Here is a 27427-nt window from a genome sequence, read left to right on the forward strand (position 1 = left end):
AAATTTTTCCTTCTCTGAACTCGCTCCAGCACCTCAATGTCTGTCTTGTAGTGAGGGGCACAAAACTAGATACACCCTGAAGATACATCCTGACCATGAAGAGCACCTGGCTGGTGACAAGGAGCACATCTAGGTCACTTTATGGAAATTCCAAATTCAGGTTTTGTTTTAGGAGCCAGTTACATCTGAGTTCCCAAACTGACCATTGTCAGCCTAGCATTCACCTAGGTCCCCCGCAGTGCTAAAGCTTGCTGATACTTCTCCTTTGCATTTAAAACATACAATAATAATAATGGTTTCTAAGCATTACCTGCTGCATTTCATTGCCTCTTCTTATGCTCAGCCAGCCCAAGCACAGGTCTTGCTGGCCTCCTGCAGCAAACTGTCTCTACCACACCGGATATTAGGGGAGCAGGAAGAAGATCTCAAACAGGATTGCTTTGACTTCTGGAGTGAGTGTCTTGTTGCACAAGAAAAGTGGTGTGAAGGTTTCCCCCTCTTCAAAGGATGAAAAGGAATTGTGAAAATAAACTGGGCCCTGTTCTTTGTGAGATGAGTCATGAAAGTAAGATCCACCTGGAAAGCCCTCAGATGAAGACAGGCCTTCCCTATTCATATGCTCTGGGCTTCTCTAGGATTTTTTTAGTCAGTAATTACATTTGCCAGGAGTAAGATTTCAATTTGGCAATTCTTTTGTTTTTGAGAAAACTTAGTAGCAATTAGGAGTGTCCATGCTGGTGGTACCATGAAAGAACAGGAAAAAAAATCAATAACAAGAGGAGAAGTTCACTTAGGCCGCTGCTTTAACCTTTACTTAAATTGTCAGTGAAAATGGCAGTTGGCGTCAAATGCGATGCCTAATAGTAAGTCCACTTTCAGCATTTTTTCCAGGTAGAAGGGAAAGCACATGTCCAGGTTTCCTTACCCTGACCCAGCAGTGCCCTCCAAGCATCTTGGCTTTCAGACTACCCTGGCTGTCATCTTATTGCTCATTTTGAATGATGATATTAGCACAAATAATGTTAATTTAGACATCAAATGCAATTAAAGTCAAATTTTGACAGCTCCTGAGTAACTAGAAAGCATCTAGTGAAATTTTCAATAGTGCTCTGAAAATGCAGCCATATGCTCTTCTCACCTTCAGCTACCTAATGTCTTAAAAAATTGAGTGCTTTAAACCAACTATATTTATTGCCTTTATATTTGACATTTCTGAAGCCAAGATAAGGGAGAAGACTCTCCTACCCCACCTGTGAGGCCATGACCAACTCCAGGGACATGCTGATTACTTTAACAGTGCTGTAATTCTCTTTTGTGTGCACCCTAAGTTGCGCTGCACCTGTCAATCCTAAATAAAAGCCACCAATGCAGTTTATGCCATTAGTGGGTTTCACACAGGGTGTACCAAAGAGGTAGATACATGGACTTTCACACCTACTTCTTCCAAAGCTGTCTCAGGTGAGCTGAACTGCTAAGCACTGCTGCTGGACTCATGTGGCTCAGTCACCAGAGCATATGCTCCGACAGGCAAATGGGTATGGGTAAGGGTTTTCTTTTCTTCTTTCATTTTTTGATACAGGGTGCATGCGAGCAGGTATTCTTGCCTTGTGGCACTGCTCACAGACAGGGGCAGAAGACCTTTGGATGCCCATCTCACCCAAGGACGCTGCTCTGTGCACAGCTGCCCTTCCTCCTCCACAGCATTGCCTGTCCACTAAGTCCTGCTACCGCCTGCACACACATGGCTACTGTCAGGTAATGAATGTTCTGCTGTAAGCTTAATGCAGAGTATTGGCTCAGGTTTGATTTTCATCCATACAGCTTTGTAGGTAGTCATGTAGCTAAGTGACATTGAGCTAAGAAATCTATAAAGTGGAAAGTCTTTGTTATCCATCTCGCGGAAGCGTTAATGTCATCTTTAGCTCTCATTCGTGCCAATTAGCCAAAGTCCTGTGGAGGAGGACTAGATATATAATTCCAGCTGGAGATGGTGCATCATGTGTGGTTGCTGCTACAGGTCCTCAGCTCAAACTCGTAACTCATCTGGCTAGTCACAGACGTGCTCTGGCAATCCCATCTGGACGACGGTAATTTAGTCCCTTTGGTCTGCTGAAACTGGTAATAAATCAACTCCATAATGAGGTGAAGCTGCTGTTAGAAAATGCTATAACTACATAGCCACTCCAATAGGCTTTATTAGCTAGAATAGCTGCTCAATCTTTAGTAATTTTGTTGGGAGCCTTTCTAACTGGATGACCTTGCATGATTTATATACACAGAAGGTTTGTTGATCTAAGACAATGGATTCAAGACATTGATAAGAGTATTGGGATAACAGTCCATGGCAGCACCCAGGGTGCATCATCTTTGTTCTCTTGGGACAAGCAATACTTCATAAAAGGGATTTTGCACTCACACAATATTTATTCTTGAAAGCAAATCCCAAAGTTACAACATCAGCACTACACAATTCCTATCCCCTCCAGTAAATCAGGGCAGCCCCAATAATATAGTTGGTATCAATTAAGCTTAAAGGTTAGTAATTCCAGTGGTGTCTAGGGGATTTAAACACCCTGACTATCAGTGATACCACTAGGATCCAAATAGCAGAAATCTTTTTAAATGCTCCCACACTGCTTTTATCTACAGCAGGCACCAGCAATCCTTTGTTTTCGTATTTTTCAACCCAAATTATTCTTTCCTAATTTAATGTATTACCTAGTTACATTTGCCTGTATCATCCTATATGTGATGTAAATATTACATTTATTGTTAAATAAGCCCTACTCATATATACACAATCATATTAATGAGAGGCTAACTACAATTTGTAAGCTACTGCTGTTCTTTCAGCTCTGTAATTATATCAGTGATGTTCAACCTTTTTTTACCCTGTGAGCCATAGGGCCTATTCTGTGGTCACTAAAGAGCTGGATGCCATCTCTACAAAATGGGAGTACTTCTGAACAGGGATCAAACAGGTGGAAGACAGATGGCCTGAGCCCTATTGACATCTCTTTTGCCCTTCAATGGCACAGATTACTTCTCCAGGCATTCTGGAGGCTGTGTTTTTCCCATAAGCTTTTCAGAGTGCAACTTGAGCTCTTGAGATCTCCTGCAAAAGATAAAGAGAGGTTTCCGATTCCTATCAGCACTGCTGAACAGTCGTTTTCTACCACCCTCTTTGGGCAAGACATGTGGGATGCTTTCTCATGTTGCCCTTTCCTGATCTCCATCTCTTCAATACTGCCACTGAGAACTTGGGATCAGATGAGGGCTTTGTAGACTTTTCTTGAGTGCAATTTCCATTAAATTTCTCCCCGCTGCACAGGAGTGAGCAGGGCTTTGTTGGTGGCATCTGCAAAAGTCCTGCTGATAGAGAGCAGCTATTGCAATCTGTTTTTCCAGCTCCTGCCCACATGACAAGCTAGTTCTCTGCCTGTGCATGGAGACCACAAAAACTAGCATTTTCCTGAACTCTGCCTGAGCTCATGGGAATGGGTGCACTTACTAAGTTGAAGACACTTGGAAAAGTGTTAGGGTTGCAGCCTCTCTATACCAACACTACTAAATCCACACCTGACTCTGGGTCACCAGTGGTAACCAGTTGCCCAGTTCACTCCTCAACAGAGGGCATGAAGGCAGAGACAGTTTAGCAGCTTTAGCATCTGAATCAAATGTTTGAGGCATCCTCAGTTGTGAGGACAATTGCTGCAAGACTAAGCTCTGTCCACAGCAGTACCTGTGGCAGGACCTGCCTCTCTCTTTCCTTGGCAAAGGACCTTATCCAGCCACTAAAGAAAGCTCCTCAGGGAGGAGCTGTAAATCAAGATTTGACAGGATCCTTCAAAGGAAAAGAGACTTGTTGAGTCTCCACCCCAAGCATGAGGTCAAAGTCAGATTTTTGTACCCAGCTTTTGGTCTGGATGTAATTAACAAATGGCCTGCACTCCGTGGGGTGGTTAATAGGAGAGTGAGAAGAGACAGGAGCAAATACTGTCCTTTTTTATCACTCTTACAGCTCCTTCTGTTAGCTGAAATGCTGCAGTGTATCATTATCTGTTGATTGCAGTCTTTTGCCCAGTTTTTGCTCCTGCCCAGTCAGCACTCATCTCCAAGACAATTTGAATTAATTGTGTGAAGGATTTCACAAGACCGGAATATTCAGAAACATTCAACTGAAATCAAGACAGAGGGGGTCTGATTCTGATCCTACATGGTTTGATGTGGGCAGAGCTGCAAAGGACTGATGGGTTTTTATGGTTGCTCTTCACTTCAAGGGAGGGAAAAGTCTCCATCTACACCTCTTTGTGCCACAGGTCTAGCATTTTATCATCAGAACCTGTATCTGGTGGGTGTAATTTTTTTTTTTAAGATCTTTCCTTGTCCTCTATGGATATCCTGTACCTTCTTTGCAAACATAAAATTTCCACCATTTTTACTGTAGATTCTGTTTTCATGCCAACTGTTGTTTATACTTCCTGCTTGTAATAATGAAGCATGTACTGAGGATTAAATCAGACTTACCAGACAACCACTGCCAGGACAACTGTTCATCCCTTTCTCAAATACTGGTACTACATGTGACTGCTTCCTGTACCTTGCTGTTCTCCATGGCTTTTCAATAGAGTTGGCAGAGGTGTGGAATACTTATTAGCTAACTCTGTTGACACATTAAGTGGATGTTATCCAGATCTACTGACTAAATACAAGTATGACTATTAATTGTTTCTTTCCCCAAGGAACAGAGTCTTGTCAAACCAAATGCCACTTTCTCAACTAATGTCTCGCCACCTGCCCTAACCAGAAGACACCACCTGCCCTAACCAGAAGACACAGTCTCCTTATCTTTTTGATAATAATTATAATAATGTTGATAATGATAATAATGATGTTGATAATAATAATAACAGCAACAATGAATAATATCTTTCTTTGAATGCAGTGTTAGGGCTCATAAGCAATAAAGGATGCAGCTTGCTGGAACTCTTGATTTGGCAAACTGAATGATGAAATCAAAGGTAAGGATGTTGTACAGGTGTTGTACTGGCAGCTTGATATATCCATTGGTGTTTCCTTTACTCCACAACAGCTGTGTTGTTTGGATTCATCCAGTATCAGCACATGAAAGTCAAGCAGGTTCCTAGTCCCAGCCCTAACACTGAGCTGTACCACTGTGTGTAAATACCCTTATTTCTCCGTGTCTGTCTCCCTACCTATAAAGGGGTAATCAAACCAGCTTTTGCACAGCTCTATGAAATTTCCGGACACTGAAGAGCAGGGAGGTTAAATGCCAGCATTGTATATAAATTGTTAGTAGTATCAGCTTTCTTTCTCCTCCTTTCTTCCTCCTCCTTTCTTTCTCCTACCTCTCAGCACACTGTCCTCAAAGTTCATACGCTTGAGAAAAAAAAAAAAAAAGCTGATTTTTCCACTGAGTGTCAGCATAGATCAGAGGCTACAGTAACATCTTTAGCATGGGCAGACAATAAATGAAGTCTGAAAGTTCAAGTAATTCATATTCATAATTTAAAAACATACCAGACTAAATCTCAAGTTTGAAGGAAAAGATCAGAGCAAAAATCCAAGCTATTAAAGCAGAGCAAATTGTTAGTAACAGTCAGGTTTGAGTTTTTATTTTTAATGAAAATCAATTTCCTTGATTATTACTTCTTTTTATTGCACAGCAGGTTTGGATTTATTTTTTTTTTTGAGTAGAATAAAACTTTTCTAAATATTCTCCTGCCTAGAACTTCCATTTCATCCCACTGTGTGCATGGTGCAGTAGAGTCTGTTTACATTTGATTTAAAATCCTTACACTGTGCCACTCTTTGTCGATTGCACTATTTTTTTCCAGATGCTCCCAGACTCAAGCCTGGATAGAGCTTCCTCTGCTGCTCCCTCTCGAGCCACTCTCCTGGAAAGCAGCTTAAAATGAAGCAATGGTGCAGGGAGATATTTTCGCAGGCATTCATAAATGGTTGTAGTTCTGTTTCCACCGTGGGGGCTATTGAAGCCCTTCAGGTTAGCGCATAATGAAATGCAGACTCCCCAACTCACTGTGTGAGGAAATGAACAAATTCAGATTCCCTTTTTACTTTCCTAGATAATAACTCTTTTGTTTTAACTAATCTTTCACTTTCAGGGGTGATTAGATGTTTTAGCTGAATGAATCCTATAATTTAAAGCCTTTCCTGCCTGCTTCTCAATGTGCGTTCTGACTCATGTACCTATTTTCTTGTAGAGATTATTTAGCAGAGGTATTTTCTTTCCCCTTTAAAAATAGCAACAAGCAGGTTTTCGGACAAAGCCTTATCTGTGTGTATGGCCAGCCATTGGTACCCAGCTTCGCGAACAGAACGGATGCTAAAACGCCCTTGCTAATGCTTGCTGACGATGTTTGACTGCTGCTGCAATGGAAATATGGATCCTAACTATGATATTTTCAGGCCTTTAAGTATTAGAAGATGCACGCTAATCCAAAAAGATACAGCCAAAATGTAGCAGTGCATTCCCACACATCCTCAAGCTAGGGTTCACTCGATTCAACGGGACACGAGCATATGCCTGAAGTCTGGTGGGGAGGAAGCAGCTCTGGAGCTGAGCGATCGCTGGTGATGGCCGCGGTGGAGCAGGACACGGTGTGGTGGTGGGGCCACCTGATTGCAGCTGGGTCACACGCTGCAGGAACACGGTGTGCTGTCCAGAGTGGAGAAGAAAATGAAACTCTTTTCTCCCTTCTGTTCCGGGGAAACACGTGCTGGGATCCGACAGATCAGATCATGGCAAGGGAGGAGGCTGCAGTCACAGTTAAGGTAGGAGCAGTATGCCACATTCTTTAATATAAATACCACTAACGTATGTGCATAGGATGCATTTTCATTGAGTTGCCCGTGTACTATACACCCACATACTCAATGTGAAGCCATTACCTCTGCCTCATTCTCCCAGTCCAGCCTACGCTCCTATTTAACTTGGTGCTCCCTGGCCAAGACAATTTTTAAATTCGTTATTCTCTCAGCAAGCTAATGATGTCCTGCAGTGTGATCCAGCGTCTTCTTGACATACCTTTCTCAAACCCAGAATGTCTGAGACTCAGCTGCAAAAATAGCCACGTGAACCTGGAGTCAACATCCAAAAAGATCTATTAAAGACGAAGCCAGATACAAAGAGAATGGGGAGGGAGAAGGAATGGGAGCTAGTAATTTGCATTCCCCTGATTGAGAGGTTTTATCTGCATTTCTAGTTAATAAAATACATTAATTGATTCATGTTTTTTATGACTGCACACAGAGCTATTTCTGGCTGGAAGGAGACACTTTTAAATGGAATGAGTCAGACCAGACCTGTTATGTCACCCTGGGACCCTGAAAGATTTGTTAATAGCTCTGAAGAAATCAAGTTGCTTCACAGGGCTATTTTCTCCTCAGACATCAAAAGCAGAGGGAAAGTATAGTAATTCTGAAGGCTGAAAATGATTTTTTACATGGTCCTTTGCATTTGACAAATAGCAACAGGGTAATCAAAGAGCTTTGCTCTCCACGAGAGACTTGCATAGAAATCTCAGCAGGATTTATTGGTCCAGCTAAACATAATCTCCAGAGACATGGGTCTTAGCTAAGGAAAGTCCTAGCAGGTCATAGCTCCTCAATTCACTTCCTACGATTTATTCCAGATTAGCTTCACAAGTCAGAAGATTGTACTGAGAGAGTCCTACAGGAAGGAAAGTCTGTATTTTCCCTCTTAAAAATATATAGAAAAAACATATTCATTCACCAAACCCTTTTTCCCCACAAAGGCATCTGTTTCCTAGCCAGGAGTAAGGCTCTTTCTTTATTACAAAATGAAATTGCACTGGAGAGAAAACTGTTTTAAATTAGTTTGTCTTCAGTGGAGATTTGAGTCTCAGCTCAGGTGTTTCATGTTCCCTTTCTGGGTCACGGTGCCCCGCCAGATGACACCTCAAGGAGGCAAAGGCTGCTGTGCCACACGTTGGTGGCTCTGCCGAAGGAGAGGCTATGATAACTCATGGGATGGAGGCCAGTCAAGGAGCCAAGAGAAGATGGTGGTCCAAAATGACAAGGGACATCTAAGGAACCCCACCTGTGCCTTCAGCCCTCTGACAGCTTTTCCACATTCAATTTGGAAAGGGAATCGGATAGTTTTAAACTGAGAAATATATATGCTTTGTTTTTCACCAGAAGACCAAAAATATCCATGGAAAATGTTGACAAATTGAAAGCATTTGTCATTTCTGCTTCTGTTTCCCTGGTGACCAAAAAAAAAAAAATCATTTCTAAGTAAGACAAAGCCTGCAGCTCATAGTCTTGTCCAGTTTGTCCTGATATTTGCCTTTGCTCTCGCCCCTATGGTTCAAAGCATCACAATGGTGGCAGAAGACTGTAAAAATGGGCCTCCCCCTCATCTACAAAGCTGGAGCCTTTTTTGCCGTTTTTACTACCTGGCCAGGGCTGTTCACGACAGTATAAATGTCTGTGCTGGCCTCATCCTATTTAGAAAGTGATAGTTATGCTTTGTTGTCATGTCAGCCTCTGCCAGGGAAAAATCATTGCTCTCAGTGGTGATGATGGGACATATTTTCTGTTGTTTTCTCCAACCTTTTTTTGGTCTTGACATCTTGAACATTTGCAGCTCCTGGACATCAGAGGAGCCCATCAAAGGGCTAAGCTCTGTGTTATAGATATGCAAAGCAGAAGCCTGGGTTTCTCCTGAACTTTCCTTGCACTGGGTGGTGAGACTAATTTAGCAGCATATGATTTGTAAATCTGCAGGCAGTCCTGGCATGATATCAGTAGCTGGCTTAAGGTGTGGGGGGGCGTAGAAGTACAGGCATGTTAAAACCCTTACAGTTCAGACAAATCTGCCTCCAGTCATATTCACACTGTCATCTTTCTGAAGGAAAAAGCATGCTAGAGGAAAAAAGATGCTAACTGGGCACCCCCGAAGCCTCTGCTGCCATGGAGCCTGTTGGGAGTATGGCTTTGTGAACTCTGTTCATAGGACAAACTGACAGACTGCAGTGTTTTAGTCCTCCCTCTCCATACCAGAAAGACAGTGAGGGTGTATTTGGAGAAAGCCACCCTTGTGTGAGAGTGTCTCATGTTGACATATGCAGATAAAGAAATCTCAGCCTCTGAGTGCTCTGGCATCAGCATCCTCCTAAGCCGCGTTCTCTGTGTGGCGAGAATTCTTCTGGCTCCCCAACACGAATTCTCCTGCTTGCACATAGCAACCAGTGATTTTGCTGCCTTTTTTTCTCTATGAGTGAAGACTTACATTAAAACACCCAAGAATCATTAAAGACAAAAAAAATTACTGTAGCAGAGCAAGGATCAATGCAAGCAAGATAAATACAGCTTGTGCTAGCTGGAGCTCTTGTACTTCATAACACAAATCTCAAAATGTGATGCCAGTTACAAATTCAGAGTAGTCTTTAATGCCATGTTTTTTTAACTGTGATGCACTGTGTTGTGACTCTGCAGAGTGGGCTCCAACTCATGCTGGAGTTTCATGCTTGTTAAGGAGCAATGCTGCTGAAACAGTCGCATCACTCCTCCCCTGCCCTTTGCAGCTTTCTCCCTGCCACGCCTGTCCCCAAGCCAGCACAGCATCCCTGAGGACACACAGTGAACTCATTTGGGTTCAAAGCAGTCTGGGTTTGGTTCCATCCAACCTGAATTCTCTAATCTGGCTCGTTGTGCGGTCACACCAGTGCTTGTGCTGGTGCAAAGGAAGATGCATTGAGAGGAAGAGAATAAACAGGCAGGGAAAAATGCCTCTCTCAGCTGTAGGTTTAGGAGATGTCATTTTAAACTATACTCAAACCCCCTGGTTTCAGCTGTAAACCTTGTACACAAATTCTAGTTGGTCATCATCTGGGCTCTTATGTACACAGAGAAACTCACTTGTCTTAGGATGAGCTCAACCACTGCAAAGATGCCCACTTCTCACCCTTGACCCTGGAGAGCCCACATGACCAGCATAGAATAAAAGCCCCATTTTTAGATGCTAAAAGTAAGACGAAACGAATCCCATCTACATGATCTATGTGTGAGCCTCCAAAGCTATTGTGAGTCTTGTAAGACATGGGGTCACCTGAGAAAGGAGGGTGGACTGCGGTGTAACATGGGGCAGGGAGTATTCCTAGGTATGAACTGGAAGGCTGCCCCCTCTGTCCACTGGATTGAATTTTTTCCCCGTCTGGAGGCTTGACATTTGAGGCATGGGACCTATCTTTGGAAGAAAACCAGTGGGCATACAATAGAGGAATGTAATAGCCTGATGTGCTTTATTTCTGACGCATTCAATTCCCACAGAACAAGGCTGTGAATAGACAGAACTGTCGTGAAAGTCTGAGCAGCTGGAAGCTGATGTACTCAGAGGTATAGCAGCTCTTTCATGAGGGATAGTTTTTGTCTTTTCAGAACAGAACTATAAAGACTCAAGTCATCCACCCCTCTCTGGGAAATTGTCCTTTATTCTGCTCCCCATCAGGCACTCCGGGTTGCTAGCACAGGGTTATTACAGAAACATTGTCCCTGCTGGGCTCCAAACCTCCTCACAGCGCTCCCAAGTGAGAAAAAGTGAGCCATCCTCCAAGCCTCGTACCATGTATGCTTGGACAGAGTGGTCCTCTGAGAACTGACCAAGCTCCACGCTACAGAGCTAGAGTGCTTGTCCCCGGGCACACCAATACACTAACTGGGTGACTGTTGGAGAACTTCACAGCTCTGACCTTTAAGTGTCCTGCACTAAATCTATCCATGACCAATCTGCACCCTCTTGTCTTTGTGCTGGTATTGTCCTTTAGTTTACACATGATTTTCCCTCCCAGCTTTTAAGCCACCGCTGTGATGCAGGATGATCCCATGTCTCCCAGTCTTCCTTTACTGGGCTAAACAAGCTAAACTCTAGTCTCATCTGGCCTAGCAGGACAACTCCTCTCCAGAAAACCCTCTTTGCAGCACAGTTTCGTGCCTGCTCCAATATGAATTAACCTTCCTTGAACAGAGTAGACAAAGAGAAGCTGCTAAGTGGCTCCTGCACTTCTTGTGGGTGATTTCTTATCTAGAGAGGACTAGATAATAGCTCAAGGGCACCATTTTTTTGTTCCTTCTTCCTATTCCCTAGTGGATGGTCCATATCCATCCTGAGGGCTGGAGGCTTCTGTCCCAGGGTGGTTGATCAATGCAAGGACTATGCTTTTATCGAAGGTGAGAATCCTCAAATTGGATGTATTAGAGAGGTCTCTTTTTGAGTCAATCACCGTGGTAGCTGATGGAGAAATTAGGCATGGTTAGGATGAAGCTCCCCTGGCCTGCTCCGGACGTGTGATTTGGCATGTGCTCCACAGCAGGGCCTCTTTCTCCTTAGGCAGTATCAATGGAGACTGAGTAGCAAAATCAGATGGAGATGCCATACTGACTCTTTTGTATTTGCTGTCTGTTTCAGAAAGAAAACAAGAAAATCTGCTGTAACTCACATATGCCTGGGAGATCTGTGTGAGCAAACACGTAACCAGAAATGTGGGTTTCTCTCCTAGGCAGCAATGCAACCTGGCAGGTAGTCCTACTCCCACTCCAGCTGATGGACCAAAAAGGACCATAAATCATGGTTCCATCACAAGGACCCTGGTTCGTTGTAAACTGAGAAGAAGATACCGACATTGATAAATTTCTGCTGATAAATATGTCTGAATTGGCATTTGTGCAGACATGGGGCTTCTGCTGGGAATTGTCTCTCGAGTTACAGCCAGTTCTCATGCTGCAGGATGATAAAAGGGAACCTGAAGTGGATAAGTTAACCCTGCTTATGCTCTCTCACTTCCTCTCAAAGGCTGCTCAAGATTTACTGTAGAATCCATGGAAAAAAAAAGGTCACTATTGCCAAATCTCAGCTTCACCAGTACTGTTCCCATATCCCAGAGATCTAGAACAGAAAGCTTTCTGGATGAGACTGTCCTAAAGCCTGAACAAACCTCAGCATGGGTACCTCAGCATTCTCCTGAAGGAAAGATGTTTACTCCTTTTTGCATGAGCAAGAGACTGAGGGAGAACTCAGACACCATCAAGTCATGAAGATAATCCAGAGCCTGTTGATTTGGTGCAAGGACAGACTGAACACGTCCCATTTCTGACTGTCTCATCCATGTTGCCTGGGTCATCCTGAGGATGCTTCAGATCTGAACCCCCTTTCTGGTATGCACTGAAAGTCACCTCAGCTGTGCACAGCTGTCACAACTAATGCCACAGTCCAAGGTAGATATAGTCACTGTATCTCCTTCCCCCACTCAGTCTCCAGCTTATTTCCATCAGACTACGTTTGATCCATATTCCAGTCCTGTTCCCGTCTCTCCTTCCCCAACTTCAAAATTAAGAAAGTCATCCCAATTTATTCAGTGGCTTTCTTGGGAAATATTGGTGCAGGAAAAAGCTTTGAAAATGGTAAAAATTCACTCTGTTATGATTGCCATCCCCAGTTCAGTGTCTCTCGTGCAGTTCCGCCTAAATATTTCAAGGTACTTCCGTCTTATCTGCATATGAAAAAGAAGCCCGCAGCTCTGAAAGGCTTGTTTAGAAAATTTGACAGCAGCTATCTATCTATCTATTTTGTTTTTGCTTGCTCTATACAAATCCTTATTCACATCTAAGCAGTGAAAGCTCTGTAACGAGCATGATCGCGACAGTGTGCAAATACCCTTGACAACAGGAGGAAGAGCTCTCTTCTGTGGCAGGCTGGAGGGAGGTGCGTGATGGAGGCCGTGTGCTAGCTGTGGCTGGCTGCATCCCTCACACGCTGTCAGGCTCTGCGTCGCTGCTGCTCGCACGTGAAGAATTTCAAAGGACTGCCGGCCACTTTAGGGATCTTGAGAAATAAGACCTGAAGCTCAAGATCTTCCAGAAGGCTTGTTTTATAATGGAAGGAGTGGCAGGGAAACAGGAAAGTAAGATCTTAATGCAGTGTACTTGAACATGCAATTCTGTGAATGGATGACACAGTGTCACCACACATCTGTCTGCACTGCACATGAGAGACGTGCAGGGGAGCCCAGAGACTTCACCAGGGGCAGGACAAGCCACCAGAACATGGGGGATGATCATTTTGCACATCCTCACCAAAAGACAAATCAGAACTGATGATGCTTGACATCGGCTGTTGCCCCGACGAGCCAAGGGAGGATGCTTCAGCATCAGTGAGACATGGAATCACTGGGCTACGTGTGCGTTTACATGGCAGAGTCTGTGTCAGGATGTACCACAAGACACAGAACGGGGGAAACTGCCAAGCTGCTGACAGGGCGTGTCTCACTCTCTGCTTTGATTTTGGAGGGTAGGGATGGGAAGGGAGCAGCCTGGCACACTGTGGGTACTGTGCCCCCAGTAAGATATTTCATTTGTAGTAGGCAGGGATGAGTGCCTACACAGGGCTTAAACATTTGAGAGAGAGATAAACAGCGTGGGTGATGCAAGAAAAAGCGCTGTGGCTTTGTGGGTTCAAATGCACGTGTCCCTTTGGGCTGCACTCTTGTGTGGCACTGGAGGGTGGGTTACCCATTTATCTTCTCCTGTTCATCTTTCCTCTGCACTGCTTAGGCTAATTTACTCGCTGACTTGTGCCAGCCCTGTGCTTGCCTAGACACAGCTGCAGTTGGTGAACCCCACTCTTGGCAATTTGGAGCCTGCAGGAAGCGAAACACCTCCCTGCCAACCCACTGGGGCTATCAGTGACCCACCAAGAACTTAGACCAGGGTCAGCTCAACAGCCATGTAGGATCTGTGTTTTGCTTGTGCTCAGTTTCCATGCAGCAGCTAGAAGCACTCAGGAGGCCAAAGCTCCTGCCTCGCCTGGGGAACAGGACAAAACTGGACACACCCCAGGCTAGGTGAGCCTCATCCAGGACCCTGAGCTGCAAGCAGGTCGAGGAACCCTGAGAAGAAAGGTTGAGGTGTCACCAAGTACAGCATCAAAGCTATGTCCCTTCACCAGAGTCCAGAGGCCACAACGAAGCAGTGAGGGTCAGCTGTGGCCCCCCACCTCATGGCATCTGCAAATGTGCCACAGTGGGTTGACTTTTCACAGAATCACACAGAATCACAGAATGGTTAAGGGTTGGAAGGCACCTCTGGAGATCATCTAGCCCAACCCCCTGCCAAAGCAGGGTCACCCAGAGCATGTTGCACAGGGTTTCGTCCAGGCAGGTTTTGAATATCTCCAGAGAAGGAGACTCCCCCCCTCCCTGGGCAGCCTGTGCCAGGGCTCTGCCACCCTCAAAGTAAAGAAGTTCCTCCTCATATTCAGATAGAACTTCCCATGTTTCAGCTTGTGCCCATTGCCCCTTGTCCTGTCACTGGGCACCACTGAGAAGAGTCTGGTCCCCTCCTCTTGACACCCACCCCTGAGGTATTTCTAAGTGTTGATAAGATCCCCCCTCAGTCTTCTCTTCTCCAAGCTGAACAGACCCAGCTCTCTCAGTCTCTCCTCGTGAGAGAGATGCTCCAGTCCTCTGATCATCTTTGTAGCCCTTCACTGTACTCTCTCCAGTAATTCCTTATCTTTCTTGAACTGGGGGGCCCAGAACTGCACACAGTACTCCAGACGTGGCCTCACCAGGGCCGTGTAAAGGGGCAGGACAACTTCCCTTGACCTGTTGGCCACACTCTTCCTAATGCACCCTGGGATACCATTGGCCTTCCTGGCCACAAGGGCACACTGCTGGCTCATGGTGAACTTGTCCACCAGAACACCCAGGTCCTTCTCTGCAGAGCTGCTCTCCAGTAGATCAGCCCCCAGCCTGTACCGGTGTATGGGGTTATTCCTCCCAAGGTGCAGGGCTCTACACTTGCCTTTGTTGAACTTCATGAGGTTCCTCTCCGCCCAGCTCTCCAGCCTGTCCAGGTCTCGCTGAATGGCAGCACAGCCTTCTGGGGAACCAGTCTTTTGTCATCAGCAAATTTGCTGAGTGTATACTCTGTTTCTTCATCCAGGTCATTGAATAAGTTAAACAGGACCGGGCCCAGTACTGACCCCTGGGGAACACCACTAGACACAGGCCTCCAACTAGACTGAGCACCGCTGATCACAACCCTCTGGGCTCTGTCGTTCAGCCAGTTCTCGATCCACCTCACTGCACTCATCTAAGCCACACTTCCTGAGCTTTCCTATGAGGATGTTATGGGAGACAGTGTCAAAAGCCTTGCTGAAGTCAAGGTAGACAACATCCGCTGCTCTCCCCTCATCAACCCAGCCAGTCATGTCGTCATAGAAGGCTATCAGATTGGTCAAGCATGATTTCCCCTTGGTGAATCCATGTTGACTACTTCTGATGACCTTCTTCACATGCTTAGAGATGGCATCCAGAATGAGTGACCCAACCTCTTCCCATGCCGTCGTTGATCAGTTCTTGCTCACCTTAGTTGGAGTGTCCTATTTTTCACTCAGGTCATACCAAACTGTAATGAATTGAGGGTATTTCTGGCACTCTGTGGGTACACAGTATTAACTGTTTTACAGGATGAACCCCTGCCCTGCTCACTTACAGCATGAGCTCAAGGAGGTTTTCTCCAGTCCCGGTAGTTTGAGTCACTCAAGCCTCAGACCTGAACATTTGTATTACTTCTCTTACTCCTCTTTTAACACTTATAGTAACTTTGCCTGTCTCACTAACCGCAAAAGTATAATTATCTGTGTTTTGTGTCCTGCACACTCTTCATCTCAACAGCACCTTGTGACACTAAGATCCACAGGCTAATACTCACACTGAGTCAAAAAGCATTTCTTGCTCTCAGTTCTGAATTCAGCTTTTTTAATCCAATGCCTTTCAGTTGCCATACAGAAAGGATGTGTAGTACTCACCAAACTACCTTCTCTGTCCCAAATCTACTTTGCAAACTTTTATCTGCAGCTCCCTCCAAGCACACTTTGCCAGGCACTTTTGAAGTCTTTTTTTGTATTATACCTCCTAATATGAACCTGAGGTTATTCTCATCACCTGTATTTGAACTGGCTCTATTTTTAGTTTTCTGGATTAAAATGAATATGAGGACATGCCTTTTATAGACTGTACACTCTTGGTATCTGAGCATATCTTAAATTAACATATACTTTAGAATAAAACTTGTGTTACATTTTAAACAATTGAGGCAGGGTGATGACATAAAAAGAATAAATAAGAGTATAGTACCTTAATAAAATTTTGAAGGGCTATGTTTCCAAAGAGAAATCTGTGAGTTGTGTGCACAGGTATGGCCCCAGATAAAGAGCAGATCTGTTCTGAAATACGACTGTGTAGGATGAGGGTTTTTACTCAGCAGATCTGCATCTCGCTGTCTGCACTAACATTTTCCTTACTGTAGCCGGGAAGGCAAGCCCCCGAGCTCAATCTGTCTCATGCATTGATCACAGAATTTGAACAAACTCCCCCTAGCAAAATCCAGTTTGACTCCTAGAGTCAGGGATCAATTTTCAGCCTGACCAGTAAACTCCTTTTTGTTCACATTATAAGCACATTTCTCCCAGGAATATCAGCTACATAAAAAAAAAAAAAAAGGCTCTAATGTGTCTTTAATTCATTCCTTGTTCAGAGAGGGAAATGCACACTGGGAAAGAAAACCCATCATCTTCTCAAGGGGCAGGTGTGCAACAGCAGTATGGTATGGTCTGCATCGGCATACATAAGTTTATTTTCTGCAGCAACTCCAAGCCAGTGCCATTGAAATCAATCAAAAAATACCAGTCATTGGCAGAAAGTGGGCTTGGATTCAGCTCTTTAGTTGAGGAACTAGGCTGTCATCCAGAAACTGTATGTCAGCTATATGAATTACTGGCAAAATCCCAGTTTCTCTGTTCATTCACTTGATGCTAGGACTATCCAAGAGGCAGAAAAACTGTCATGAAGAGATCTGTTCCTGCTTGAAGGCTTCCTGCTCCATGCATCATCTTGCTATGGGCATTGTCTCATCGTTTGCCTCCAGCTGAAACGCTGCTCTCTGTTCTACAGCCACTAATTTAGAAGGAGAGTCAGTGAAAAAGAGGTGCTTCTTGCTTTTCAGCTGTCAGACAAAAAATCACAGGTTCAGTCTAACCACCCATCTCAGAAACTGTCACAGATGTGAGTTCTGGCAGCAGCTTTATTCCTTGAGAGCACCAGCAGCAGCCTCAAGGCACTGCATGGAAATGATGCCCTGATCCAGGAAAACCTTTGGAGAAATCATCATGACTGCCTTTATGTAAAGAAATAAGGGCACACTGCTACAATAAGGGATTGTGGGCATCTGTTTTCAGGAGTGTGATGGCCACTGCATGAGGGATTTCTGGACCCTGGGGAGTCTTAAAGCCACTACTTGAAGAGTATGGATGACAGAATGGGTTTACTCCAGTTCTGAGGAGGAATGGAGATGCTGTCAGAAAGGAAACAGCTGTCCTAGCAACATTCAGGAGCTGAGCAGTGGGAAGGGGCTCAGCTCTCTAAAAGGGGTGCTTTCTGGCACAGCTGCTTGGGGACTCAGTGCAACCCCTCCTCTCCTATCCGATGTCTCTGATCAGCGTTATGAGTGTATTCTTCCCAACAGATCACAGAATCACAGAATCACAGAATGTTAGGGATTGGAAGGGACCTCGAAAGATCATCTAGTCCAATCCCCCTGCCGGGGCAGGATTGCCTAGACCATATCACACAGGAACGCGTCCAGGCGGGTTTTGAATGTCTCCAGAGAAGGAGACTCCACAACCTCTCTGGGCAGCCTGTTCCAGTGCTCTGCCACCCTCAAAGTAAAGATGATAACTTTTAGGGCACTTGCTGGTGCCCTAAAAGAGAGGTAGGAGGAAGAGTGCAGGGCTTGCTTTGGAAAGTCACAGAATCACAGAATCAACCAGGTTGGAAGAGACCTCAGGGATCATCGCGTCCAACTGTTGCCCTGACACCACCCTGTCAACTAGACCATGGCACTACATGCCATGTCCAGTCTTTTCTTAAACACATCCAGAGATGGTGACTCCACCACCTCCCTGGGCAGCCCCTTCCAATGTCTAATAACCCTTTCTGTAAAGAAATTCTTCCTAACGTCCAATCTGAACCTCCCCTGGCGAAGCTTGAGGCTGTGTCCTCTTGTCCTATCGCTAGTTGCCTGGGAGAAGAGGCCAACTCCCACTTCACTACAACCTCCCTTCAGGTAGTTGTAGACTGCAATAAGGTCACCTCTGAGCCTCCTCTTCTCCAGGCTAAACAACCCCAGCTCCCTCAGCCATTCAATCTGAGCAAGTCCAATCAAGGAGAGAATGCTCTACTCATCCTTCAGTCCTTAGCCCTCCCTCACTTTCCAACATAATCTTCTCTTCTCTTAGGGTTTCTTGGAGAACCTGCTGGCCCTATCACCTCCTGAGAAACTCCAGGTAGCAAGTCATCTCCATCTTCAGGAAAATGACAGATGAGGGCTGCCCATTCCTTCTCCTCAAGTCCTGAGACGACTGTGGCACTTTGACTCAACTGCCTACCCACTTCCATGGCAGCAGAAGAAATTCCTGCCACAGGGGACTGTAAATTCATTTCAGCCTCAAAGCAGTTACAAAGGACAATGTAACGCAGTTGCTCCCCTTAGCTCCTCCCTGGTCCTTGGGAACCCTGCACTTTTTGTTCATGGAGAACAGTAGAAAATTTTGCACTGCACAGACTTCCCTCACCCATAAAAAAGGTATGCTACATCCTGATTTCATACCCTAAACTCAATCACAGCAATGTCACTCTGGCAGGTGGGAAATCGCTGAGTTCTGTCTCTCCCTGGGTGCACAAAGAGTAACTCATCAGTTAGTTAGAAATATCTTCTGGCTAAAGCAAGATCTTTCACGTACGTGCCAGAGGGAAATTGCTCCTTCTCTGGAGCAAAAAATAGGCTTCTGGTTTCTAAGACCTGGGGTTAACTGTGCAAACTTCTTGGCCCTTCCTCCAGCATCTGCTGTGCCAATCTATGAAAGCAAAGGCCTTGCACTTGTGAGCACTGTGTCTCCCACAAGCCCAAGGCTGCCAGCAGTCCACCTTGCATCCTGTCACACAATGAAGAACAGAAGCAGGGCAACAGCCATCCTGGTCCTGCTGGTGACCTCAGCCTCAGGCATCAGGATCAACAAAATGCGCAAGCTCTCTCCACTGAGTAGAGAAGGATTTTGGTGCCTAGTTGAAAGTAAAGCCTGACTTTAAGCCAGAGAGGATAGGAATCATCTGGCTTCACTACAGACCTCTAAAGTGTCCCTGCAGCCCCATGAATGGAAAATTAATGGCTCACTGACAAATGTCACCAGCATTGGTCACTATAAGACAATCTAAACAGAAGGAGGTTCTCAGCCTACGGGATTTGCCCTGTCCTGGACGAGTAAAGCAGCCCTGCTTGGATACAACTGCAGCTGATAAGACAAGGAAAAGATGAAAATATCTACATCTGCTGTCTCTGAACCAGCAGAGCAACACGCTAACAGGAACAGGCCTTATACAATGGCAGATCACAGTTCAGCTTCTGTTAGAATCACAGAATCGTTTTGGTTGGAAAGGACCTTTAAGATCATCAAGTCCAACCATTAACCTAACACTGCCACGTCAACCACTAACCCATGTCCCTCAGCATCGTATCTACTTGTCTTTTAAATGCTTTCAGGGATGGTGACTCCACCACTTCACTGGGCAGCCTGTTATTTCAGCTAAGGCAAGATTAAGGGCCCAACACACTAAAAGTCACAGATTTTGTGCTTAGGCAAAGAGAATTTTATTATACTTTTGAGTGCAAAACAACTGCAGTAGGAAAGCCCTCATTCAGCTGTTTTACTATGCACCTCTTGGAGCATGGACACCAGACCTGTAGCAAAGTCATGGCAATATTAAACAAAACTGACTTTGGAATAATATGAAGAATTCCTTCAGCTGAGGAACAGAACAGGAACTAAATGACTAGAGAACCACAGCTCTGTAAAAGTAGGTCTGGGACAACTAAGTGATGTTGTAAATTATGAAACTTAACATTCCTACTTCAACAGATATTCAGCTGTTGCACACCTGTAAATCCAATACAAGAAGGAATAAGACATCTGGGGCATGTCTCCCTCTGGTTTGTCCCCATCTAGGAATAATGTTTCCCATTTTTAACCTGTGGCCTTTAGACATGACCACAATATAAACTAGTCACAGCCAGGGGCCCGCATGCTGTCAAGAGATGGAGATTAATCTGTTTCAAAGAGCAGAAAAAGTCAATCAGTAAGTTCAGGTCTGTCTCTCAAGGACTGTCTGCAATTACTTTTGTGGCATTTGTTGTATAAACCCCCTACAATTGTCCACAGTTTTATACTGTCTATTAAAGGATAAACTGAAGCTCCTAAGACCAAATAATTTCCCTATGAGTGAGTACCATACCTAGAAAGTAAACCTGGAAAGCAAACCTGGGGCCTGTGACTCCAAGCACACTTCTCTGATGATGAGCCAATGCTCCTCCCAAGGAACTTTAGAAGATAAACTGTATATCACATACTGGTTTTGCTACAGCAGTAGATTTTTGGGCGTGCCCAAACTCTTCATCTGCTGAACTCTGATCACAGGATTCGTTTGTTCTGGTGAGATCACAGATGCTTCAGAATTACAGATCCCTCTGCCAAGCCCCCTATCTGTATCCAGGAATCTCCAATTTTTTCATAATATTTGAAGGTCTTATTTACAGTCTGCAAACACAATTAAGACTGAATGCTGACCTGCGAAAGAAACAGTATGCCAGCTTTAGGGGTGATTCTTAATTTCAGTTAAAATCCCTGTTTGGGGAGATAACCAGCCTGAGATGCTCAGTGACACTGTAGCAGGAAAACATAAGGTTTTTTATACGTCAGTTCTTGATAATAAATATAGAAAAAGACATTCTTCAAAGAGAACTATGCAGCATGCAGCTGAAGCTCCCTGTTTCATAGATAGCTGGGCTGTAACTGCCAGCTTTTCACCAGCCTTCAGCTCAGTTTTCAGAGGTATCTGCCAAAACATCATGGAGAGTTGACAGACACTCTGTGAAAGGGCATCTGGTAACAGGCAGGGCTTTTTTCTTCTCCTCTCAGCTATTGTAATTTATTTTGATAGACTGCTAACACACTGCAGAAAGAAGAGAAATCCATTCTAGAATACTAGATTATTGAAAACCGTCCATGAGAACTCAGCAGAGTGCTGGATGCAATGGAGTTTGTAGGACAAGGAAGTGGGCAGCAAAATAATTCACTGACCACAGATGGAGAACAAGTTGAGTGATAATTTCTGTGATTACATTGACATGGAAAAATAAGGTCCTCAGCAGTGGCAGTGGTGAAGGCGAGTCCCAAACTCCTGTGCACGCCTGGGTCTGTAAAGGAGACCACATGCTGAAGTCAAAAGCCAAAGACGTACCATGATCTTTTGCAAAGTGCCAGGTACAAGTTTAGCTCCAATATTGCATGTTTCAGCACTAGTTGCCAAAACACATTGCTAATCCCATCCTGAATGTGCACACGCAGAAAGGCACAGGGTGGTCTTTCCCTGGCTCAGACACAAGATTCTGGGTTTAGCTGTCCGTCCGTAAGAAAGAAGAGGCAACCCAACCTGGCTGGCATCCTCTCTTCCTACCTCAGTCCTTTCTGTGTCCTCCAGGAAGCATGTTTGATCAGGTCAAGTTAAAAATGCTGTCGATCGGCTGACAACAAGTGTCTCTCCACACGCACTAGTGAGGCTGCCCACAGGGGAAGCTTGGTTTCTTGCTGCAGGAAACAGTCTCCATTTAATAGCTGGCTATGGAGCAACTGTGGCCTTCTTGCCACAGGAAGCTGAATCTCCTAGCGTAGCGGTGATATATATGCTCCGTGCCCTCCTTGTGGCCATTTTTCTGCTGTTTCCTTAATGAGCCTAAGGAAGGCTCTCAGATTAGCTGCCAATCCTCCTTCTGCTCATTGCTCAGAGTGTGGGACACACTAGCTCAGAAAGCCATGTTTCAAACCAGTCTCCAGGCTGTGCTTTAAGCCAGGTTTGTGACCAGTTTGTCTGAAGACAGAAGGGCATGAACCCATCACCTTAGTTATTTCAACATACTTTGCTGAAGGTGACCCCAGGGATTGATGTGGTTTTTCTCATGTTCACCCCATTCCTTGCCTACAGCAGTGGCATGGTGTACAACTGCTGCAGGCACTGGTATGGTTTCCAAGACCTCCCACTTTCCTCCCACCTGGCTATTCAGAGGGCTATAAAAAAAAAAGAGCTGTCCAGACTCTGCTGAGAAATGGATGGTCGCGTCTGAAGTCGATTAAATAATTCAGAGTGGATTGAAATGCCCTATTGCGTAATGGAATCTTTCTGCAAAGTCGTGAAGCAGTTTCCACATCCCAATGATCCTATTTTCAAGTCAATACAATTAAGCGTCAGAATATGCAATAGTTGAAATTAATCTAGAATCAGGATGCAAGTGATCTTCGGCACACACACTGCAAGACACCATCAAAATCATTAGATATTATCCAGGATGAACATAAAATGATTCATTGGGATGCAGCGGGCTCTGGCTTGACATCTCTGCATTGATACGAATTGTCTAACAAGTGTTTAATGAGAAAAAGGACTCAACATACCTAACCTTCAATTTTTGCATAATCTATTCGTGGCATGTTACAGATGCAGGTATGAAAAAAATGACCCTTAAACTTCTCTTTTTTCCTGTATTAATGAGTCTACTGCAAGTGTGGATTACTAATGATGGGGGGAGGCAGCAAATTCCATCTTGGAGCTGATTCACCGAATGTTTTGTAGCTGCATTGGGCCGATGCTGGTTGCCACAGATGTAATCCAAGACCCCAAAATGACAAATTAAGGGTATGAACCAGCACTTTGGGAAAGAAACTGGAACACAAGTGATGGGGAACCAGCCGCGACAGCAAGGAACCAGGGCAGTGTTGGAGAGAGGAATCAGAATCCTCAAACTGCTAATGATGATTAAATCAATAAGCCTCTTTCCTCCCCTTCATATCTGAATCATATTTACATGCCAACAGACCAGTAAAGCTGCTGTTTCTTGAGTCGATGCTTGTAAAAGAGTCTTAGTTTGGGTTCTCCAAAAGGAACAGGGGTGTGTGCTAAAGGGGAATGTGTACAATGTGTGTACAAGAGAAGGAAGCGGTGTCAGCCAGTATGAATACCCGATCCCGTTTACCCACATGTTGTGTCATGTTTAGCCTGTATGCAAAGCTTGCAGCATGCTGAATATTATAAATCCACTGAGGTGTCTGCATAAAGATTAGTTTGCACACAGATATGTCATTTATAAAACACAGAGCCTGTCATAGATTCTTCAGCTTGCAGAAAAAACGGTGAAGGTGGGAAGAATGTGCAAATGAGGGAACACAATGGATGGGTAGATGAAGACATTTCAGGAAGGAAATGACCTGACCTCATATTGACACAGGATGTCCCACAGCCCTATCATCATCGACAAGCTTTTCTAAGAGTCACACAAACACGAACTTGGTAATGCTGTCTTGGGCAAGCATAGACTTAGTCATGAGTCATATACTCTGTGCTCTCCATACAGAGGGAAGGCATCACCTTCCAGTGGGAGCAGCAGAGACGTGGTGCTGGGAAAGCTCTGGAGCTCCCAGGGGAGAAGAAGATGAGAAAGTGGAGCTGCCGCCCATGTCAGCTGGCTGAGACACTGAAGCAGCTCAGGAAGATCTTGGTTGTTAAGCATGATCTGGAGCTGCATTTGTCCTTTTTCATGTTTGCCTTTGTAGGATGTTTTCTTATACACAAACACAAATGTTAAATTGTCAGATAAAGCAAGTTGTTGCTTCACTCTTGAAACTTGTCTTGCAATAAGCCTGAGTGACCCTATTGACATGAGACCCTCCATCTCCCAGTACTGGCCCGCGGGGTGACTGCGGGAGCACAGTGCACTCCCCAGAGTGGTCTGAATCTCCAGGGGGCTGCAGGGCACTACCCAATGAGGGGAAGGTCTGGCCATGGACTGGCAACTCAAGGTGCCAGGTCAGTGGTGAGGCAGCTCCCTCAGTTTGTCAGAGCCCACTGACAGACAAGCAAGTGGGGAGGAGCCATGAGATTCAGCTGCTACCTCAAGCCTGTCAGCTCTCCCTCCCATCCCGACATTACCTTGTGTCCTCTCACCCTCACAAACCCCTGCAGCTTCCAAACCTTGAGCTGTGTGTCTCACCATGGAGTCTTTCTGTGGCCTAAAGACTTTGGATTCATTCCTAGATCATCATGACAGACTGACAGTGATGTCTTTTACCATGGTTTGAAGAACAGACTGTGTAGTGATTTTATAGACTTAAATGCCAGGCAGTGATGCATTGCCCCATGGAGTGTCATATAAGAATCATAAATCACAATCTTGCAGGAGCTTGTGGATGTCAGACATGAGAATATGCTGATTTGGTATCCATGGTAGTTTGGCATGTCTCACATCTTTGTCTTCTGCCCAAAATAGATTAGCTCTTAAATATTACTCAGCACTTGGAGTTCTGCCACAGCACAGAAGACAGCTGAGAAAACACCAAAATGTGCAAAGAAATATTGAGATAAACTTCATTGGCTTTGTTCAGTCTAAAAGTAGAACCCTCTTCCATGGTGGTGTAACAACAAGGCAGGGCAAGGTTATTTGGCTAATGGTAGTTGAGGTGGAGATTTTAACACATGCACTGGAACTGAAATAGGACAAAATCTGAGCATGAAGCTGCTCAGCTAAAGCTCAGGTCTGTAACCCTTGCTGGAGCACTCACCTCTCCTGTCTACATGTACAGCTTGGTTGCCAGTTCAAACTGAACATAAAAAAAATCTGTTGTGTAATATTTCCAGAAATGATCAAATTATATAAGGCACAATCCTAATGACAGAGCTCCTAAGTAACTTGTTACCTCCAAAGTCCCTGCTTTCACAGCACAAATAGGCAATCAAATCTTATCACAGACAAAGACAAATCTACACATTTGTGCAAGAAAACAAGGTAGTTTGCCTGCAGAATGTGTGGAGATGTTAATCACTTGCACCAGTCATGAGTGGGCATGTGAATTCACCATTAAGAAGTTAGAAGTTAACATTATGGTACTATTCAAATAAAATGTGAATTTACAGGTAGCTGAAAAGTAAATTCAAAGGCAAATCCATTCTTTTATGTCCATAAACAGCCAAGATATAGTTTAATTTCTTCAGGTAATAAAAGCCTTTTATTCACTTTGGAAAGCACCACTCACTCTGATGGCTGTTGGAAGAGGTGGTATATAAACAGTCTGGATTCCCATTGCCCATTCTCCCGCCTTCCCAGGGATAGGAAATGTGCTCTGTGGGGCTTCCAGCAAAGCCAATGGAAAAGGTATGAAAACCACTGGCCCATCTACAGAAGAACTGAGCCCCCAAGACTTTTCAGTTAAAGAAGGAAAGCAGGTTTTATTCTTGCCTGGGAAGGGACTGGGAAAAGTATATTGTACAGAAAACTGCTTGAAGACAATTCAAATGTCTGAGAAAAAGAGGCAGGTTTCACATCCCTGCCCGGGGTTACCCATGTGTTTGATGAAGGCTACCAGGACACACCACTCTGTAGACCACGCCTCTACTGGGGTACACTTGCTATCTCACCCTAAATATACTGTCAGGTCTGATGTGATATGACATGGCTGTAAAACTCCTTTTGGGTGGGGAGGAGGAAGGGAGACCTTGTGTGAAGTGTCATCCACGAGTCCTTCCTTGAACCATTTCAGTTCCCAGCCCACCTGAAGGTTCACGGTGGTTTTCTCTGCTTTCCTTCCACCGGTGCAGTGCCAGGCTGGAATTGCAGGGTTATTGTAGTACAAGTCCCACGGGTGCTGCCTCAGCCTCAGTAAACTTTATTTAAGCACACACAGACATACACAGACAATATACATATATTTGTTTCTTCTCTGACAGTTCTACAGGACCAACACTGCTTTGGATGACACTCGTGGAGAATTTGAAAAAGTGCAGGAAATGTACGAAAAAATAAAGGTCTTTTAATAATTTGTGAGTCATGGTCATCCACAGAAACAACACAGGTGCATTCAACCAGGTGAGCACATGGACACATCTCCACATACAGTACATTGTGTCTATATAGGAATCTCCACATACATTGTGTCTATATAAATGTACAACAGTCTCAGACATCAGCAGGACACAAAACCAGACGAGTACTGGCACGGCACATGCTTGCCCTCCCAGTGTTGCAACCCACTGCCAGTGCACCAGTGTGACTCGGTCAGGGTGTGGGTGTGAACAGAAAGATGCTCCAAACATAGTCTCACTGTACACTATAAAAACTCACCAAATATGCAACAACGTCATAAAATGAACATTCATCTGGGGTTCTGGTGACCAGCTACTTCGAGTCAGATCTCACAGCTTTTCTGTCACCACAACTCCTGGGATATATCGTTACTTATCTAATATAGCTACAACTGTCTCTCAACATATATTTTATATACAGTACATATACACAGAACATACACAGAGCAGTATATGTATATTTTTGTGTTTTCATGTTTGTACATTATATCACAGATTATATGAACACATAAAATATACTTTTTAGGACCTAAAAAGAAATAATTTTATAAAATATTCATAATTCCACCCCCCCAAAAAAAAAGCCAGAAGTCAACCAAAAGAAATCCAGAAACACACTCTTGAAGTGTTAACTGCCTGCCCTCGGACAGCATGACACTCCTTCCCCTTCCCTTTGTAAGTACAGCAGCACAATGATGGTTTGCAACCATGCACCCAGGAAAACGCAAAGCAGTATAAATCGTTGAACTGCAAAGTCAGAGCGGAGTCTGGAGTCTGGCTGTCCGACTCTACACTCTCCCACTGTCTCCCTTGCTAGGATTTAAAAGGTTCTGCCAGGAGCACAGTATTTTACCTGCAGCAATATTTGCTAGACTAAATCTACTGACTGCAGTCCAATACTGTTATCTCATAGCACTTAGAACCCAGCTTCTGAGTTATAGCTTTTTTATTTAAAACAATCTTTTTATTTAGCAAAAAATTGTTTCCACTGTACCCTTCGTGTGTCCTCTTCCTAACGTGACAAACCCGGAGGAGATGAAATTATGGAGATCTGGCCCTCCACTTCGATAGATATCCTTTCCATAGTGACCTGCCAAGGAAAAGAAAACAAACAAATCTTTGTTCAGTGTGCATATGTATATATACATATATATATACACATATGCTATACAGCCCCGCTGTCACCCTCATATATGAGTACCAAGACCCCACTACATGGTTACATTATTAATGGCAAGCAGAGAGTATAACAGAATATAATAGCTATAGCACCATCAAAGTCTTACTGCTTTATTGGCTAAGATTTACACAGAAGAACGATTGCATGTTTTGATAACTGCCAAGAA

The 27427-nt window shown here is 44.5% G+C and overlaps 1 protein-coding gene across 1 annotated transcript in view; it reads right to left on the minus strand.

Annotated features, from left to right (window-relative positions):
- The window catches only part of SHISA6 (shisa family member 6), a 262276-nt gene that overhangs the window by 175505 nt on the left and 59344 nt on the right, over window positions 1-27427 (minus strand). Inside the window, exon 3 of the mRNA XM_068413462.1 lies at window positions 27076-27171. Coding sequence (XP_068269563.1) covers window positions 27076-27171 — 96 coding nt within the window. The remainder of the gene's footprint in view (window positions 1-27075; window positions 27172-27427) is intronic.

Source organism: Nyctibius grandis, chromosome 15, assembly GCF_013368605.1.
Source record: "Nyctibius grandis isolate bNycGra1 chromosome 15, bNycGra1.pri, whole genome shotgun sequence".
In the NCBI taxonomy this organism is placed as follows: Eukaryota; Metazoa; Chordata; class Aves; order Nyctibiiformes; family Nyctibiidae; genus Nyctibius; species Nyctibius grandis.